The 18,131-nt window shown below is 37.6% G+C and overlaps 1 protein-coding gene and 1 long non-coding RNA gene across 2 annotated transcripts in view; one reads left to right on the plus strand and one right to left on the minus strand.

The window, feature by feature from the left end:
- Positions 1 to 1,076: 1,076 nt before the first annotated feature.
- LOC140003081 (uncharacterized) lies at positions 1,077 to 6,513 on the minus strand. Its single transcript, XR_011811045.1, has 3 exons — positions 6,381 to 6,513; positions 5,410 to 5,507; positions 1,077 to 2,139 (listed from the first exon to the last, which is right to left on the minus strand). It is a non-coding gene; the product is annotated as an uncharacterized lncRNA (long non-coding RNA).
- Positions 6,514 to 6,589: 76 nt separating this feature from the next.
- LOC140003080 (noelin-3-like) overlaps positions 6,590 to 18,131 on the plus strand; it is a 47,591-nt gene continuing 36,049 nt past the window's right edge. Inside the window, exon 1 of the mRNA XM_072041851.1 lies at positions 6,590 to 6,821. Within this exon, the coding sequence (XP_071897952.1) occupies positions 6,753 to 6,821 (69 nt within the window). The 5' untranslated portion in view covers positions 6,590 to 6,752. The remainder of the gene's footprint in view (positions 6,822 to 18,131) is intronic.

The raw sequence follows: 18,131 nt of genomic DNA on the forward strand, positions 1-18,131 counted from the left end.
ATGGCTTTGCATGAGCTTTGCATAATCCTCAGGCCCTGATTCTGATATGCACAAGTGCAAACATGAAACCCTTGTTTTAATGTTTTAAATGCTGCAGTCCTGAATTGCACTCCTGTGGTTTGATATGTTTTCCTTCTCCCAGTACAGTTCTACCCTAGGAATAAACTGATATAATTCCACAATTAATTCCTACCTGCTGTGACAGTGCCCCCTCAGGGTAAAGATGATATTTTTACATTAACAGACAGGAAGCTTCCAGTGCGATTGACCTCAAAGACACTGACAAATTAATTACTTTGCTAGTCAATATGGCATGGCAGCTTAAAGATACGAGCAGATACCCAGCCGACTAACATGCATGCTGCCATCTGCTGAATATGACAGCCAGGGATTTGTACTACTCTGGAAGACAAGTAGTGTAGAGCCTTCCAAGAAATATGCTACCAAACCCCTCATTCACAGCTTATTTAACAAGTCAAATAAAGACAGTCTTCTGGTTCTGAAAGAGAACTGGTAGTATCTTAGGATTTTTTGACCTACATGTTTAAAATGGAAAAGGAAACTATCTTAGAGTATTCATTAAAACTTTGGTTTTGAGCCCACAGCTTAACAGCAAGAGCTAGGGTATATTCAAAAAGCTCATGAGATTTACGGGAACACTCATGCAGTGCAGATGTTCATAAGGGGTTCATAGTTTATACACCTCACTTGTCAAGCTTCAGTGTCACCCTGATTTAAAAAGCTGTCCTCTGGCTTGACTTAAAAAAAAAAGTAATTATGAGAAAACTTGTTACCATTTTTACAGGCTACCATTTTTTCAAGAAAAAAATTAGATATCTCTTATCACCATTTTTTTTTTTATTTCCATAATCTTTTTTCTTTTTGATTTTCAACAAAACCACATCAGATTAGAAAACTGAGTGATTTGTACCCTACTATTCCTGTAAATAATATTATACCTCAAAATGGCCCCAAACTATTTATACATAAAACTGTATGTAGGTAAAACTGTTTAAAGCTATATAGCACATATTATATTGATCCATAAAAATATACTCAGAATATATTCATTGAAATGAATAGAATCATTTAATTTGTTCCTCTGTTCCTGCTGTGAAACTGGGTAGGAGTAAAATCAAAACAAAACTAGAGCCAACAGTAAAGATGTATTTGGGGTAACACTGGATGAATGAAACAAACAAACAAACAAACAAAAAAGTAAAAGTTATGGTTTCCTAAATTTTGTATTGTAATAAGAAAACAGAAAACAAATAACACCGTACATTGTGGGACGCTGAATTTGCTGAGCTGTTCAGACAACCCAGTACATCTGTCAGTGAGCACAGCAAACACTGCCTTGAGACTTGCCTGGCACCAGTTTGCAGATGTCTTCATTCACAACAAAGTGTATCACCTGGATAACCTCACAGATGAAGAATAGTAGATACCATTTGATAACTGCCAGGAGACATATCAACTCACTTTACAGAGAGACTTGCACTAGAACCTGACAAATGTTGTACGAAGTAAACTGAAAGACCTTTTTTTAAATATTTCTCTTAATTCTTTTCCTCACATTTATCTTTAAAAAGCTGTCTTCCTTCTTAAACTGATCTCAAAAAGAACACCAATATATACCTTTCCTACATCAGTATTCAAAATCAAGCTCTACAGAAGCACCAGGGGAATGCCTGTTAAGCATCAGCTTACACAATGATTTTTTTCTAGATCAGTTACATTCTAGCATTCAGCTGGAATTAAAATATCTAATACATGTCAACTAAAAAATTATCATTAGAGTACCTTACAGTACCTGAGTTTATGTCATCAGCTATAACAAGCATCCTTGGCTATATGGGACAGAACCACAAATACTGCAATAGTACCGCAGAGAGTTCTGTACTGCTATATTCTTTTTAAAACAGAAACTGATTAAAAATCAAAGCAATGGCTTACTGTCTTACAGAAAAAAAAAAAAAAAAAAATCTTAAGCTCATTTGTCTTTGTGGCAAGTCCTGTTCAAACTATTCTTTCTCCAGTCCAGCAGAAATCTCTGCACTGAAGAGATACATAGGACACTAGATGCACTGACTCTTCTTTTGGGGGAAATATAACAGGTATGAAGATAACACACATAACCTGAAAACAGATCAGAACACAAAATTCATCTGAATGTTTGCATTATAATTTATAATTATGACTGAATATTTCTTCTAAGTATGTGTGCTTTTAAATAATTATGAGCTGGTCAATACATAATACATACATACATATATATATATGATGGTAAAATCTACACAGGCAAATTTAATGATTTACAGTAGTCCAGAATTCTGTCCAGAGACCTACAATGTCTCTCTATTTCATTTAACATCTATGTACTCTTCACTAAACTCAATGAATTAGTGCTTTACTGAATCCTCTACTCACCCAAGTTTACAACACTTTAAGCAATCTGTGTCTCTAATGTTTATTACAAATGTAGTCACCTATCACAGAAGTTCAGCTTCTGCATCGATAGTAGTTTTTGTTTTCATTTTTATCTCATTTTCAGCTCTTCGAATCAAAATCTTTTCTTTAATGTGAGATGTAATAATGCTCTCCAAGGACATTTCACCTTCATTAAAGTCAACAGGGTCAGTATTTAACCCCTCTCTTCCCAATTTCCTAAATTCTTCATCCTTATCATAAACATAGAGAATGCCTCAAATTCCAATTTTGGACTACCTTCCTGAATTGGTGGAATATTCAACACCCACAAAATAATCAGTGAGAGTGTAAGATAGACAGATTTTATAAAATATTTTCTTTTCTAGAAAAACCTTTGATAGCACTGCAATTAAAACCAGCTTTCAGACATGACCTGCCATAAATAATTTTAGTAGTATCTTTCTAGGTATGTGTATATATGCCGTCTTTTATCATAGTTCCAGTCAGTACTTTTGAGCTGTCAAATTCAGATTGCAGAACTTGGAACATATTTATATATAATTCAGTACCTACCTCCAATTTATCAACTTCAGTTTCCAGTGTACCCAAGTGAACAAGTATCTGTCTTTATTCCAAGTGCTAGCAATGCTTCTTGCAATACGGTGTCAAAAAGAAGTTGTTATAACTCTAGCCACACACTGAGAATATCCTTCACTGTCTAGACAAGCTGTATTCAGCTTGCCACCAATTTGCTAATACGCCGTCATTGATGCCTGCAGGAAAGCTTTTGATATCTCTTTTTCTTCTTTCTCAAGACTGAGTATTTTACCCTGACTGCCAACTGTCTCCATACAAAGAATTCAAGAAGAAATGCCATACAGATAGAATTTGATAGGTTTTAAGGATATGAGTAAAAGCTTTGTTAGAAGGAAATGCTCAGAATGAGGTATTCCCTTGCCACTATAGGAGACACAGCAAAAACAAAACCTTCTCATATTAGCTTGAATTTTGTTTAATTTTTCAGATATGTTTTAACAAACTCAATTATTACTCAATTACAGGTAGCAATTGTCAGTAATTTTCATTAGTCTGATTGCAGTCTTTTCTGACTCAGAAATTACTTGTCAGGTTGCAGGAGGATGGACGAGTTAGTCTATTAGGTAGTTTCTTTTTCTCTGTAATGAACCATTAAAATCAAACAGAATAGAATGGGGTCTCTTTATGTCATCCTTATGTATTCTTTTAAAACACATTTTGGTGCTTTTGCATGTACCAAACAAATTAGTTTCTATAACAGGTGAAAAGTATCTGAAGAGTTCAGGAGATCTGATGTCTCACTTTTTTTCGGGGGCCTTGGGAAGCTTTTGTTTTATTTTTAACTTGTACTCTTCAATATTTTACTGATTTCATAGACAGATGTTCCAAGCAGCATGAGGAAGTGGGCAAACATAGAGCTTTTCTGAAGCTCCTCAGAAAGTTTGCATGCCATGATTAATAGTTCATACGTTTTGCCAATTTCATCTACAATAAAAAAAAAAAAAAAAAGAAGGAAGGGAGGAAGGAAGGAAGGAAAAGAAGAGTGTAAAGTGATAAAGTGTAGAGGAAGAAAGAGAAGGGAAAATTAAAGAACTAGTCACTGACATATTCTAGTAAAATTCTAAATACCTTTATATCTACCTTTGTGGTTTTAGAATCTATGTGTGTTTTTTCTTTGTTTTGTTTTGTTTTTGTAAGAAATGGGCTATTTTGAAAACACCATTCACTTCATCCTTTGGAGAACTGTCAGAGTTTTGGTGTTTTGGTACTGTTACTTTACCTTTGCTTGAAGCCACATATACGCAGCTATCCCCTTGATCGGCTCTTATCCTTATTTCATAGAGAATAGAAATGGCTGAAACCAGTCTCCTTTCTGTATCTTTTTGTACTTTCTTTATAGATGGAAACTCTAAAATAGGGTATGTATCAGAGGGTATTCTCTTTCCATTGTAAATTCATAGAATTTCAATAGAAACTCATTCATAAATTCTGCAGTTTATTATTATTTTGATCCACACTTTGCAGATCTACCTTACATAGAAATTTAAGACCATATCTTTGAAAAAGACAATTATGACTGAAAGAAGTCTTCTCTAAGTCATCTTACCATAAAACATACATTTTGATTCACTCACAAAAGCAAACCTGATTATTTTTATCCTGTAAAAAATTCAGAACGCAGAAAGATAATAAATCACTGTAGGGAAAACTGGCATCCTTGATCCAATTATTATGCCACTGATATACAATCCTTTCAGATAGCATGTGGGCAGAACAGATTCTGTTACATGTATCTTTCAGCAGAACTCCTGAAGACATAAGACACCAATCTTGTAGATTTGGAAACAGGTTAGAAAACAGTGCCATTTTCATACTCATTCTAATGAGCACTTAACCAAAACACTCTCCTGGGCTTGAGAACTCACCAACATACTGTACCTAAAAACATCCTTAAATAATATTTTGCACTGCTATTTTGTTTTTTATTGTGATGTTTTTCTTCTTTCTTTAAGAATATTTTTGATCCTATTTTCTTTGTTAAGATTACACAGCACCTGAAAATCCATGACAGCATTAGCTTTTCTGTGGTAGCTGCTGAAAAAGTACAAAGGGAAAATGTAGACCCCAGAAAAGTTAACATCTAATCAAGACCAAAACCAAACCAAACCAACCAACCAACCAAAAACAACAAACACATGCCAACAGTAAAGCTGATACATTTTGCCATGCAAAACTGGAAAACTTATTTGTATCTCACAACAGAAGCGACTGGTCTGTCTTATTAGTTTCCCTGAATCAATTCCCTTCTCTCCTCTTTAATCCTAATACCAAGCCTGATACAAAAGGAGCTTCTTTTCGTTTCACTTCCTACGACCCCAACCCATAAAACCAAATCAAACCAAAACAATGGGGACGCAGACAAATAATCCTCTACCTACTTACTGTTTCTACTGCCTGCACACAGGAGCTCAGTCCCCAGTTAGCAGCTGTTTCTTCCTCTACTTTCATGGGAAGATGAAAAGGAAGCCTCCTGCAGGTTCCTAAAGAGAGAGGAATGGTGCTCCAATCACACTGTAATAGGAAAATATGGAAACTTTTCCTTTTCAATCAGCCCCAAGTAGTAAAAATGTGCCAATCCCTCAGAAAAGATGACATCTTTTCATGAGATGACATCTTTTCATCAGTTCCAAGTTTATTTCCTCTCTGTGAGTACTTAAATTACCCTCAGGTTGGTTTTGGTGAAGAGAAGGATGTCTGCTACCACTGAATACTGGAACTGCTGTATGTGTTTTAATAAAAGCTAGTAAATCTTACACCGCATCCAGGACCCGGGGCTCTTTCAAACAGAACAGCAAATACTGTTAAGTTCACAACAGCATTTAGAATTGCTGCTATAGGATAGAGCTGTGCGGAGAGAATGAAGAAATGTTTCCTGGTCATCAACTACTAGGATGAAGCGAGCAGGAAGACTCGCTTTTTCTGATGACCAGCTAGGCTTAAGTTCTCTGGCCAAATCAGATTATCAGATTAAAAAAAAAAAAAAAAAAAAAAAAAAAAAGGAACTCAGTATTGTATGCATATAAAACAGGTATTTAAAATTAACGAATACCAGTAACAGTTGTAGGAGAGAAGCCCTTGAGAAAGCACGGAAGGGGACACCCCAAGGCCTCTGGGCACCCCGCTGGGGCCGCTTGGTACCGGGGCTCTGCAGCCCCTTGGGGCTCTGGCAGCCACCTCAGGCAGCCCCCGGGTGAAGCGGAGCGCGGGCTCGGGCGGCTGCTCTCCAGCTGCACCTCAGGCGTGCCCCAGCCCGTCTGAGAACCACTAACGCATGAAACCTAAGGTTATGCTGACTATGGGTCGTGAACTCGAGCGCTGTAAGGGCAACTAATTAAAGCCGTAACCCATTTTACCAGCGCTTTGTTACAGGACGGAGCCGCCACAAGCTCCTCCGCGCAGGAGCTGCCCCGCGAGGGGGCGCCTGAGGGCGGGCGGGCAGCGGACGGGCGGCAGCCATGATGTCGCATCCTTGCCACCGCCTCCCGGGCCCGAAGTTTGGCGGAGGGGCGGGCCGGGGCGGGCCGGAGGCGGGCCGGGGCAGGGCAGCGGAGCCGCTCCGGCACCACGGGCAGCGCCGTCCTCGCTCGCCCGCGGAATGAGCGGCCCCCGGGCGGCTGCCGCTGCCGCCGCCGCTTCCACTCGGGCTGCGGCGGGAGGCGCGGTGCCCGCGGGGGGAGCGGCGTGAGGCGAGGCGAGAGGCGAGGCGAGGCGGCCCCGGCGCCAGGATGCGGGCGCCCGGCAGCGTCCCCAGGCTCCTGCTGCTGTCCCTGCTGGCCGCCCTGCACCCTGCCCAGGTAGGAGCCGGCCGGGTGCCGCGGCCGACGGGGCTCGGCGGGCCGGGGCGGGGGGGATCGCGGCAGCAGGAGCGGCCCCGGGCTCCCCCGGGGCTCCCCCGGGGCAGGTGCCGAAGCCGCGGCGGTGCGGGTCTGGAGGAGGTGGCTGAGGAGCAGCACCGCGCTGCGCCGCTGAAATCGCCGCGGTGGGCTGAACCCGGCGGGCCTGCGGCGCTGCGGGAGCTCACACCTTGCCAGCCGCCTCCTGGTGCCGTGCCGCCTCCTACCCGGCAAAGTGAGGAGAGGGAGAGGATCGCGGGGCACTGCGGGCAGCCCCCCAGCAGCCCGCTCCGCTGTGCGGGTGAATGTCCCCCCCGCGGCACCGCTCGGGTGCCAGGCAGCCCCGCGAGACAGGATTTGGCTCTTCTGACAGTTTGCTTTTCCCTTTTAAATAATTGACATAGTCGTATAAAATACGCACGGAATTTCCAACAGCGTGAAAAGGGTATTCCTCCTACGAAAATATAAAGACAGAACTTAATAAGCAATTCGGTGAAAAACAGATTTACAGCTGCAGTAATCATAAGATACGGTGACAACATAAAAGGAGATGATATATGATTAATAACATTAGCTAATAATGAATTATAGCCATCTGATATTAAATAGCAGCTATTTGACAGCATCGCTATCGCTGTGTTCTGCAGAGACTCGTATCAGGCGGGGAACAGGAGTTCCTCAGCTGTGTGAGCCCGAGCACATGGCCACATCGCAATCACAGGTTTCCAGTCATTGCTCTGTCTTCTGGTACACTTAGATCTGTTGCAGGCAAAGAGGCTGCCTGAAGACAGGATAAACACAATTTGTATCACTGTCTATCCACAGAAGAGTAAAACCACTAATGAAGTGGATGACCTTCAGCTGGCAGAATTTTGCTTAGTTTAGGTGTCAGAGATATGCCCCATAACAACACTGGGAAGAAATGTTCCATCATAGGTGTCTGTTACCATCGAGCACTGAAAAGCAGGATGCACCACTGGAATGGAACTGCATAAATTATCTCTGAAACTTTGCTTCTAGTCCTTTGTGCTGTGGCACACTGTGCAGAGGGCAGAAAAATGGCCTTTTAGTCATTGCTGTGTGTGACATTTTCAGGGATATTAAAATGTTCATTGCAGGCCCTTTTAACTCCGTGAAGAGGTCATGAGCCAGAAGCTCTAAAGTCCTTAAGAATATGTAAAAACAAGAGCCCCTTAATCCAAGTCTGCTTTTTATCAGAGATAAATTGGGTTTTCAGAAATTAAAACAGGAGAACAAATGGTTATTCAGATCCTTGATTAAGATACTGCTCCACTTTAAGCATATGAAAAGGTGCCACATATAGATGACAGATGATAGTTGAGTTTTGTTGATGTATTTCTGTGAAAAATGATGTATGCAAAATGACTACAAGGTCTGTGGGTTTGGTTTTGTTTGTTTGTTTTCAGCAAATAAATACAAGTTATGATTGAAATCACTTTAAAAATGGAAGCAATCCTCAGGTATTTAGCTTACTTTATGCTAAATGGAATAACAATGTTCTGCCCTGCAGGTTTGGAAGCAAATATATTACGTGAAATTAGTATTAGGAAACAATGAGGTGATTATTTCCTTCTTTTACAAATAATTGTGCAACATGCTCATGACTAGACACAACTTTTTAGATGCCCTTGACACACACAAATGAAAATAAATCATGACAGATGTTTCAAAGCATGCCACAGTACATTCCTATTAATGTTCTGCATAATATCTAAGTAATAAAGAAATAATTTCTGTAACTCATCTATTACTTTTAAATATTTCCAAGAAAAAAAATAAGAAAAAAAAAGCTTTGATTTAGAACTAGCTATCACTGACTTTAAAGACTGTTGTCCACAGGCACTCTTACTATGACAGGGGTTTTATGCTAAACTTACTGTGTTATCTACTCATTGTAAAGTATTTAAGTATTGCCATCTTATGGTAATATATGCTAAAAATATGTATAGTTTATTCTTAAATTTCTGGCACATTAAAATTTTATTTCAATTGCAGTAACTTATTGCCCATGTTGTATTTTTATGTCTTTTTTTCTGCTAAGCTTGATGTAGAATATTGACCTGCTCTGGAAATTAGCCTTTAACAAATGGAAGACAGCTCACTAATGATTAATTTTAAATACTCTTAATGCTAATTGTAGAATATCAATTTTAAGACACTTATTAAAATGTCACATCTGTTAATTTGATTCTAATTTTGCTCTGTATTTATACTGAAAAATACAAGGAAACTATTCATTATAATGTGTTTCAGTAAAGTTTTATTTCCAGCAGGATGATTAGATATTCAGCAGGAAGCCAACTATATAAAAAGACTTGGAATATAAAATCTTTCCTTTCTCCTACATGCAAAAGCAGTATCTTGAAAGAATGATCTATTAAGTACTAGGAAATTTCTAAGAGTTACTGCTAGATGGCATCTCTGTGCTGCTTTTCTGCAAGCCTGGAGTTTTCTGAAATGACCTTCATAGTATACAAAGTGGATTTCTTTTGTAAGTGTTATTTTGGTGGCCATCATTTGATCGCTATATCCAAATAACCACAGCAGTATAACCAAGTGAGCATTTTAGAGTAATGTAATGCTGCACCAGACAGGGAACAAGCTCAGCAGGTCTAGATGCTGTTTTTTAAGTTTGATTTTTGAAGATTTAAACAGATCTGAAAATAGGTATTTTTCAATGCAGTCAATAAAATTTATGTCTTTAATTTTTATAATGGTTGTATATCCTACACCTGGTGGGTTTCTATTCTTTGAACTTTGCCAAAAGAAGTGTTTCAAAGGAAGACTGGTGGGTCCAGTCCCAAACAGGAGCTATGTGTAGTATCATTAAGGACAGTTGCAAAAAGCATCTGTTGTCTATGTTCATTGCTTGCGATAATAGGATCTTTGGGAGCATTAACATAAAAAAAAAAAAAAAAAGCAAATTTGAAAAGTTAACTGTTTTTGAGTGCATTCGTACCTTCTGCAGTTTGATCTTTGGAACAGCCATGTTTCTAGATTTCAAAAATCCACAATTTTCACACATCAGCAGACTACGCAACTAGCTGCTAAAATCCTTCTTTTTCCCAGAGACCAACAGAACTTGTTTGTAGGAAGAGTGCATTACTTTAACACTGCTTCAGAGTATAATTTAATTCATCTCTACTGTGAGAGTGTATAACAAGGATATTATGTACAAACAAGGGTTACCGTAATACACAATTTTTGTTGGAAATACTGAGTCATAGTACTATAATACAGCACAAAATTGTGTGGAAATCTCATTATCTTTTTGGAAATTAATTGACACTGTTTTCCACAGTATTAGTCATTAGTCAATATGAAAATCGTATAGAATTATTTAACCTACAGGATTTAAGAATGCTCTAAATAAAGAATTGCTGAATATATATGGTCAACTCTTGCCTTAACATTTCTGAGCAATGTGATTCAAAACCCAGTGAAGAGCAGTCCAGAGCTGTCTGTGTCCCGTGTCTTCTCCCAGATACGTTACTCTCAGTCCAGTAACTTCAGTCAATGGGTAACAGTTTGCAGAAATGCAGTTTAATAGCTGTCGAAACAACACCCAGCTATAACTCTAAAAATGTGTTTCTAGTTGCCTACAGATTGAGCAATTATAAATTTCCAGTTCAAATCCTTGCAATTCGTAAGAGACCTATTAAGAAATGAACAGGAAATCCTCAGAGAAGCCCCAGTTTACTTTGGGCACTGAAATACCCTTTTTCAATACTTTAGTATGACACAAATGCTTCAGGGCATCACTTCAGCGTTCTTACTGGATCTTCACTGAAAACCAAGTAAAATTTAAAAATCCTTGTGTAAATCTTTGCAGCAATAGTATTTTGAAGACCATCTTTCACCAAAACGTCAATCTATTGTACTGCTTCACTTCACAGGGCAGTAGATTTCTTGTCTAAGATGAAATTGAGAGAAGTGAGGACTTTGTATGCCTGGGTATAAATACAGAACTCTTTCCACAAAGGAGAATGCCAGCATGCAGGAACACACAGATAGCTTTACAGATAGAAAAACATTCAAGAGTTAGATGTTTTTATGTACTTCAAGAATGCCCAAAGAAGATCAAAGAGCTTATGTTGTACTTGTTTAGCATAATGAGGTCATGTGTACTACTTTCCACATGGTCAGCTAATAAATGTGCACTTGGTGCACCTGCAGAACAGAACAATTTGCTGTTCACCTGATCGATCTGACCGTCATTTTTCAAAAAAATCTTTTTCAAAATATGACAGCTCCGAATCTGCCTCCTTCAGCTTTTTTTTACTGACTTTTTATTTTTCTAAGAGGTAACGATCTTAATGTGTTCACAAGGGGATCTCTTAAGAACCCTTGAAGTGCACAACATCAATCTTCATATACTTAGTCTTGGCATTAATGATGTTTTTGGTGAGTTTGCTAAGAAGAAAAAATGGATGATAAATATCTTAGCCATTCCTTTATTCAGTCAACTGGGAATTTTTCCTAATACTAGAAAGAAATACGTTTTCTAGAGGACATAACTCCTCTTACTTCAGTACTAAATTATCTTTACCAGCCATTCAGAAAGTCGATTCTTCTGTTCATCATATTTGCTCTGGGACACACTGCCTATTAACTGCAAAGAATGGCACATCTTACCCAAGAAGTAAGAATATTAGTAAAACAAAAGTGCAAAGGTGTACAACTTTGCGGAGAACTCTTATTCAGAAATTGATAAAAAGTTGCAACTTTAACAATTCTGATTATGACACATTATTTATCTGAAGGACACTGATCCACCACTGATGGCCACTTTATACCTTTCACAGGCTGAGATAAAATTAATTCAAAATGAAGGAATTCAGCATGACAAGTTAAGGGAGCATTTGCCTCTGGGAATTTAAAATTCACATTACAATGTCTGGGTGATGGTGAAGCCTAGGACAATTCTTAGATTGTTTCTTAAAGTTGAGCACAGTGTTGAGAGATGTATCTCAGAAAAAAAGGAGTGAACTCAGATGTTACCTGTTATGTCGGAGCATAGAGAAATCAGAGACACTTCACTCCGAGCATGGACTGCAGCTTCAGTTATTTTCATTAAGTGGTTCCAATCTTAAAGGTAATTGCACTCCTGTCAGCAGCATAATTTATCAGAACACTTGAAACTATTTCCAAAATGTTACTGTTTTTAGTGTCTTTGTTTTATTCCTGTCATTAAAGGTGTTTAAGGTCTAACCTTGGTTTATCTGAAATTAGAGAATTCATGTCTCTGCCTGAAAGGACACCAGAATACTAAATTATAAGGCCCTTTGTTACTGTGTCCTGCTTTTATTACTCACTTCTCAGTATTTTTAAACTTGTTTTGTGGCAAACTGGACTACTGGCCAGCAGATAACTTGTTTAATATGCAAATAAAAGAGGCATGTAACCTTGTTTACAGTAACACAGATTATTTTATCCCTGTTGGGAGCAGTTCTAAAAGATTTTTTATTAACAGGGAAATACCGTGTGTTGTGTGTACCGGACAAAGGAAATCGTTACCATTTGTCTAGCTAGCTCTGTGTAGACTAAAACTAAATGACCCGTGGCCTTCATTTTTACTGACCACCTTCTAGAAATAGTTTCCTAATATTTTTTCTCACAATACGAGTGATTCATATTAATGAACTCAACATACCACGCAACTTCCATACTTAGAGGAGGTGACAGTGAACACAAAATGTTGGTGGTATAAGCAGTTAACATTAAGGACAGAACTCTGTTAATGATGTATAGGGTATAGGTATATAGGGTATACCCAGCAATTTGATTCCTTGAAGTTTCATTGTGGTATCACACGTACTATATGCTTTTCCATACCATCCTATACCCTCTTCAATTTCATGACAGAAGCTGACCTATCACAAAAGCAAAAGAAACAGCCAGGCATATTTGTCATAACTCACTAAACAATCATAACTTGGAACTTCAGTTATAGCCAAAAGGAGGCTGCATAGGAAATACCAGGCCTGCAGGTAGGAATTTTGTAAACTCTTACCTAGCTGCTTCTGTATGCACTTTATGTACTTTTTTTTTTCCCCACAGAAAATAAAAATGTAATATGAAATTATTCACAAAACATCCAGTATTTATTAAAACTTCTTCCTCAAGAAAAAAAATAAAATAATTTTAATATTCTGACCCCCTTCTGAGCCTTTCTCACTTAAATTAAACCACTTCAAGCAGCCCCAAATAACACAAATGTAATTTTTTCATCCTTCAGTTCCTTCAAGAACAAAGTCATCTGCCTGCTGCACTGCCATCTAAACAAACAAATCCTTGCAACTGTGGAATGCAGATTTAATCTTTTTATTCCTTCTATTTATTATTTCACTGAAAAACGTATGTTCATCAGCAGAACAATAGCTTAAGCAAATGCTGGAAGCAAGTAACCCACTTCACTCCTGTGGTTTGGGGAAATACTGTTAACATCCTCCTGCAGCTGTTAAGTAACTCATAAGGGAAGGGGAACAGGTAGAACAAGTGGAAAAGATTCTGTTCAGAGGACTGCATCTTCGTGAGCTCTACAATTAAGTGCCTATCACTACATTGTAAATAATGTTAAACTATTGGTGCATGTTATTAAAAAATGCAGTTTAAAGATATTTTAATGAACCCATTGCTTCTTTGTTTGTTTGTTTGTTTGTTTAGAACTCCTGCTTTAGGAAAATACTATAAAATGTGTTTCAGTGTATTGCTTTCAAGGTGATAACTAAGCATTTAAATCATTTTCCACATCCGAAATTGTAAATGCTATTTGAGTTTGGCCATTAGTCTTAAAATTGGTTTTATAGATATACAAACTTCAATGTATTTAGAATATATTACTACATCATTATTTACTCAAATTAAACTGTTCTGTGCAAGTCCTAGCCTCAGTACTGCAATTATTTTTTTCTTATTCATTTTTTCATATAGCCTTTTACACAGTATTCTAACAAATCCACCTTCTAATAAGATTCTGAGCATTTTCAATATACGGTATTGAGACTTCTCCAAGAAAATATGAAGTAAACAGTGTAGCTGTAACACCAAGATACTTTACCAAGAAACAAACAATACATGGAGTACAGACTGCGATTCCAACAACTGCATTAGCTTTCTCAGATTAGATGTAATTTTGTAGTGAAACTTACCTGCTTTTCAATGTGAGCTATCAGTAATTTGCTTTCATTTTTGGCTGCTCTGGGTCTAAGTGAACCAGAGCTGAAGTGAACCCCCTGAACTGAATAGGCATTTCATCGTTCTTATTTTGTAGAGGTAAAGACAGCCCATTAGTTGTAGCTTAGTGGCAGATCATTATTTTCAAATTATCTATTGTTAACATCATTGAATCCAAGTTCTTAAGAGCTGAAGTTCCCCAGCAACACCACACTGCAAATTGCCCCAGGCCCAGCATCACCTCCTGACCCATCCCTGTTCCACCTCTGCTTCACCAAACTCATTAGACCTTTCACTGTCCATTTTAAGGCACTAAATCTACACAGCACTGCCCTTTTTAGAAGGGAGATATGGTCTTCTTTTTCACTATTCTGCACTATTCTCAACTTTTTAATAATTCTAAAGATACACAGGATCGTACTTATGACATTCATTCTGTTTGCATGGTCATAAAATTTCCAGAGGCTATGGCATGTGAGCTTGGCAGAAAAATTACAAAGAAATTGTCTTAAAGGCAAGATCTCTCTTACATATCATAATTTACTAAGCCATGTAATGCTGGAGGGTGTTTTTTTCCTTTTTTTTTTTTTGTTTTGTTCTTTGCTTTTCTTCTTTTCTTGCATATTAGCAAGAGCTGGCTAATTCTTCAACCTTGCCACTGCAAGAGTACATATATAGTACTTGTACTAAACATGACCACAGATCCTGCTGTCCTCTAGTTTTTACAGTAAAGGTCCTTTCAGCTCTGTGCCCTGAAGGTAAGTATCTTAACTTTTGAGTGTGATATGAATTATCATATAGATGATGGTATGAAAAATTCAGGTGACTGGTTTGCCTTTATAATGAGATTTCAGATCAATATTATTTGCTGTCATCGCAGGTATTTATGCCTGAGATGCATATCAGGCAGAGTAACGAACAAGATCCTTCCCAAGCATAAAGTAGGGAACTTTTCATATCTAATAGGTAATTCAGATCAGGAGAAATCAACAACCAATTAAGTCTGGTATCCTATTACAAAAGTCACATAAGCTCAGACATGACAAAAAGCTTCAACTAAATTAATAAAGAAAAAAATGTTATTAAGTAATAATCACATTAGTCTATCATTAAGATTACTGCAGAAATGAATGGCAAAAAAAAAAAAAAAAAGTCAACAAAATCAGAACTGCTAAGCTTTGACATTCCTGGAGAACTGTGACCTTGTGCATTATTTACAACACTCCCTGCACAAATAGTCCTCAAACTGACAACAAATGGAGAGCTTGTTGGAAACACCTTATTCGGAGAAAAGATTTCTGCAAAATAGAGTTGAGTCTGACACCTCAGCTTAGCCAAGGAATTATTTTAAAATATAAGTTTCATTGTTCAAAGAATGTTCAAAATTGTGGTTGTTGGCTTCTAGGTAAAATTACATGTCCTATGGAATCAGCATCATTCGACATACTTTTCTTTTGAATTACCCTTCCTAATACACACATTGATTTACTTTTTAAATCAGTGTCTATTATTCAGATACACAAAAAACCTTGTTCAAAGTGTCAGTTACAACGTTATATTCACTTTATTCAGTTTGGGCATCGTTGCTATTCTGGTAACTGATTTATATTGAACAGCAGTTACTCAACGTGCTTTCAGACCAGTAACTTTGCTTTTGTGGGTGTCACCGGGAAATAGTTCGTGGAATTCTGCACCGGGCAAAAAGAAACCCCTGCAGAAGTCTCTGATACAACCACTGTACAAGAAGCGACTAGGCAATAGTGAGAGCCTTGAAATTTTGGGGGAAATGAAAGAAGGATCTTGATGTAATACTGGCAGTAGCTGTAGTATTCGGATTTGCTAAGCTTTAGATTTGACAAGTCAGAAAGCTACGCTAATGGTAAGGTTCACCTCTGTTGTGTATACAGAAGAAAAAAATTACCAGATGCTACTGGTATTCAGATTATATCCACAGGTGACTGTCAAAAATAGAATAAATTGCTCTTGCTTATAGCTCTCTTCCATTTAGAAATGAGATTTATTTAGGAGTATGCAGTTGAAGCTATATCTCTATATGTTTATTTCTAAACAATTTTGAATGATTCATTCAACTTTGAAAACTCCCTTTTTTTACTAACATTCCTATAAAATCTTGAGCTAAAAAAAAGATCTTAGATTTCTTACTGAACATTCTGACTCATTCAATAGAAGATAATTCTGACACACACCAGAAGTAGGAAATCAGTATTAAGACTTGGAATCCATCTCCTGGCTAGTATCTGAGGGATAAACCCTGTTCCTTTTTAATACCCACGGGTATGATGTTTAACATGCCTTTCAGCAGCTACACTTTAAATTCAATCTGGTGCTCCATCAAAAAAATATTTCCTTTTTATTTGTGAGGGTGATCAAATACTGGAACAGGCTGTCCAGGAAGGCTGTGGAGTCACCATCCTTGAAGATGTCCATCCTGACTGGACAGAGCCCTGAGCAACCTGCTCTAGCTGACCATGTTCCTATGAGAGGCTGGATGCTGCAGAAATGAAGACATAAGGTTAAGCAGGTTAAGTTACTGAGTTCATCTCCATACAGTGGAAATGAACAACCAGTTAATGTTTTCTCAAATGCTTCCACAAATCGGTTTCCAAATGAATGTAACAATAGTGGTAGATAATAAAAAATAAAAATAAATTAAAATTTAATAATAATAATAATAATAATAATAATAATAATAATAATAATAATAATAATAATAAATAAGATAAAATCCTGATATGACCTAACTGCCCAATTCTTCTGTTAAATAGAAACAGTCATGTTTTTTCTCTTTGGGGATTTTCCTGAAGCACATGCAATTAAGTATTGTCTAATGCTTACTTTCTCCTTCTCATTAGTATTCTTGGACATAAAACATTTGCACTGTGTGATTTGACTGTTTTAATTGACCCTAACTCTTAAGCACTAATGTTATCTTTTCACTTGCTAATTATTTTCGCTCTCTCCAGAAATTAGTCTCTTAGGCAATATTTTTCTTGTTAAAATATCATTGTTTTCTTATCCACTGTCGTGTATTTCAGTTCAGGTTCTGAAGACTTGCCATATCATCTCATCTTTGGTTTCCCAAACATTCATAGTTTTTAGGAATATAAACTACTACTACAAGTGATATCCTTCTTTTCTATCTTTTTTTTTTCTTCTTCTTCTGTGCAAAATATGCTATTATTAGTTAATTTCATACCAAAGCCCTTAGTTTTCTCCTTTCTTCACCTTTCAGAATGCTGTTATACTCCTTGTTTGCAATCGGGATGTTTTCTGACCAGCTGTGTTCCTTATAAGCCCTTTTAGCTGCTAAGCATTTGCTTCTGCTATATTCAGTTGCCTTCAAAGAATGGCCTCATTTTCTAGGAATCTTTTTGATCTTTTTCAGTTTTAGGAGACCCCTAAGCATTTTGTTTTGACAAATTCCTCCAGTTGTCTCCAAGTCACTTAATGTGCTTAATTTATTTAATAAATTTATTTTAATAAAAATTAAAACCAAATCTTCTGAGCTACATGTAAGTGCAGCTAAGAAAGACATCCCAAGATGTCAAGAATTCATGTTGATTCTGGTTCATGCACCATACTTGTCTAATTTTACTTAAAAAGGACAAAACAGACTGATCTGATAACTTGTTCCTTGGACTGGAAGGACATTCAGCTATCCTTGCAAGGGCATGTATCCAAACTCTGAAACTGTTACTCCAATTAATATCAGTTAAACTAAAATGTCTCATGACAGGCGGGGTATCGCTGCCCCCAATATATATATTTGTTGCTGTGAGGAGGCCATGCTTTAACACAAGCCTGCTTAAAATAGCAGTGACCGTAGGAGGAGGAACTTATGATCAGCATACCTACCACCACCCGTTTAAACACGAGCTTAACAAATGTCTTAAATAATCTCCTTGATTATTTTAAATAGTGCTTAGGGTTCCACCAAAGGATTGACTTGCTCATTGATCAGTCAGAGACGACCTGGCCTGTGAGCAGTGAGACATCTTTGCAGCTCCCCTCAGGTTTGTCACCCACTGAAACCAAGGTCCAAGGGCAGCCTGA

The sequence above is a fragment of the Anas platyrhynchos genome, chromosome 8 (genome assembly GCF_047663525.1).
Source record: "Anas platyrhynchos isolate ZD024472 breed Pekin duck chromosome 8, IASCAAS_PekinDuck_T2T, whole genome shotgun sequence".
Taxonomy (NCBI): domain Eukaryota; kingdom Metazoa; phylum Chordata; class Aves; order Anseriformes; family Anatidae; genus Anas; species Anas platyrhynchos.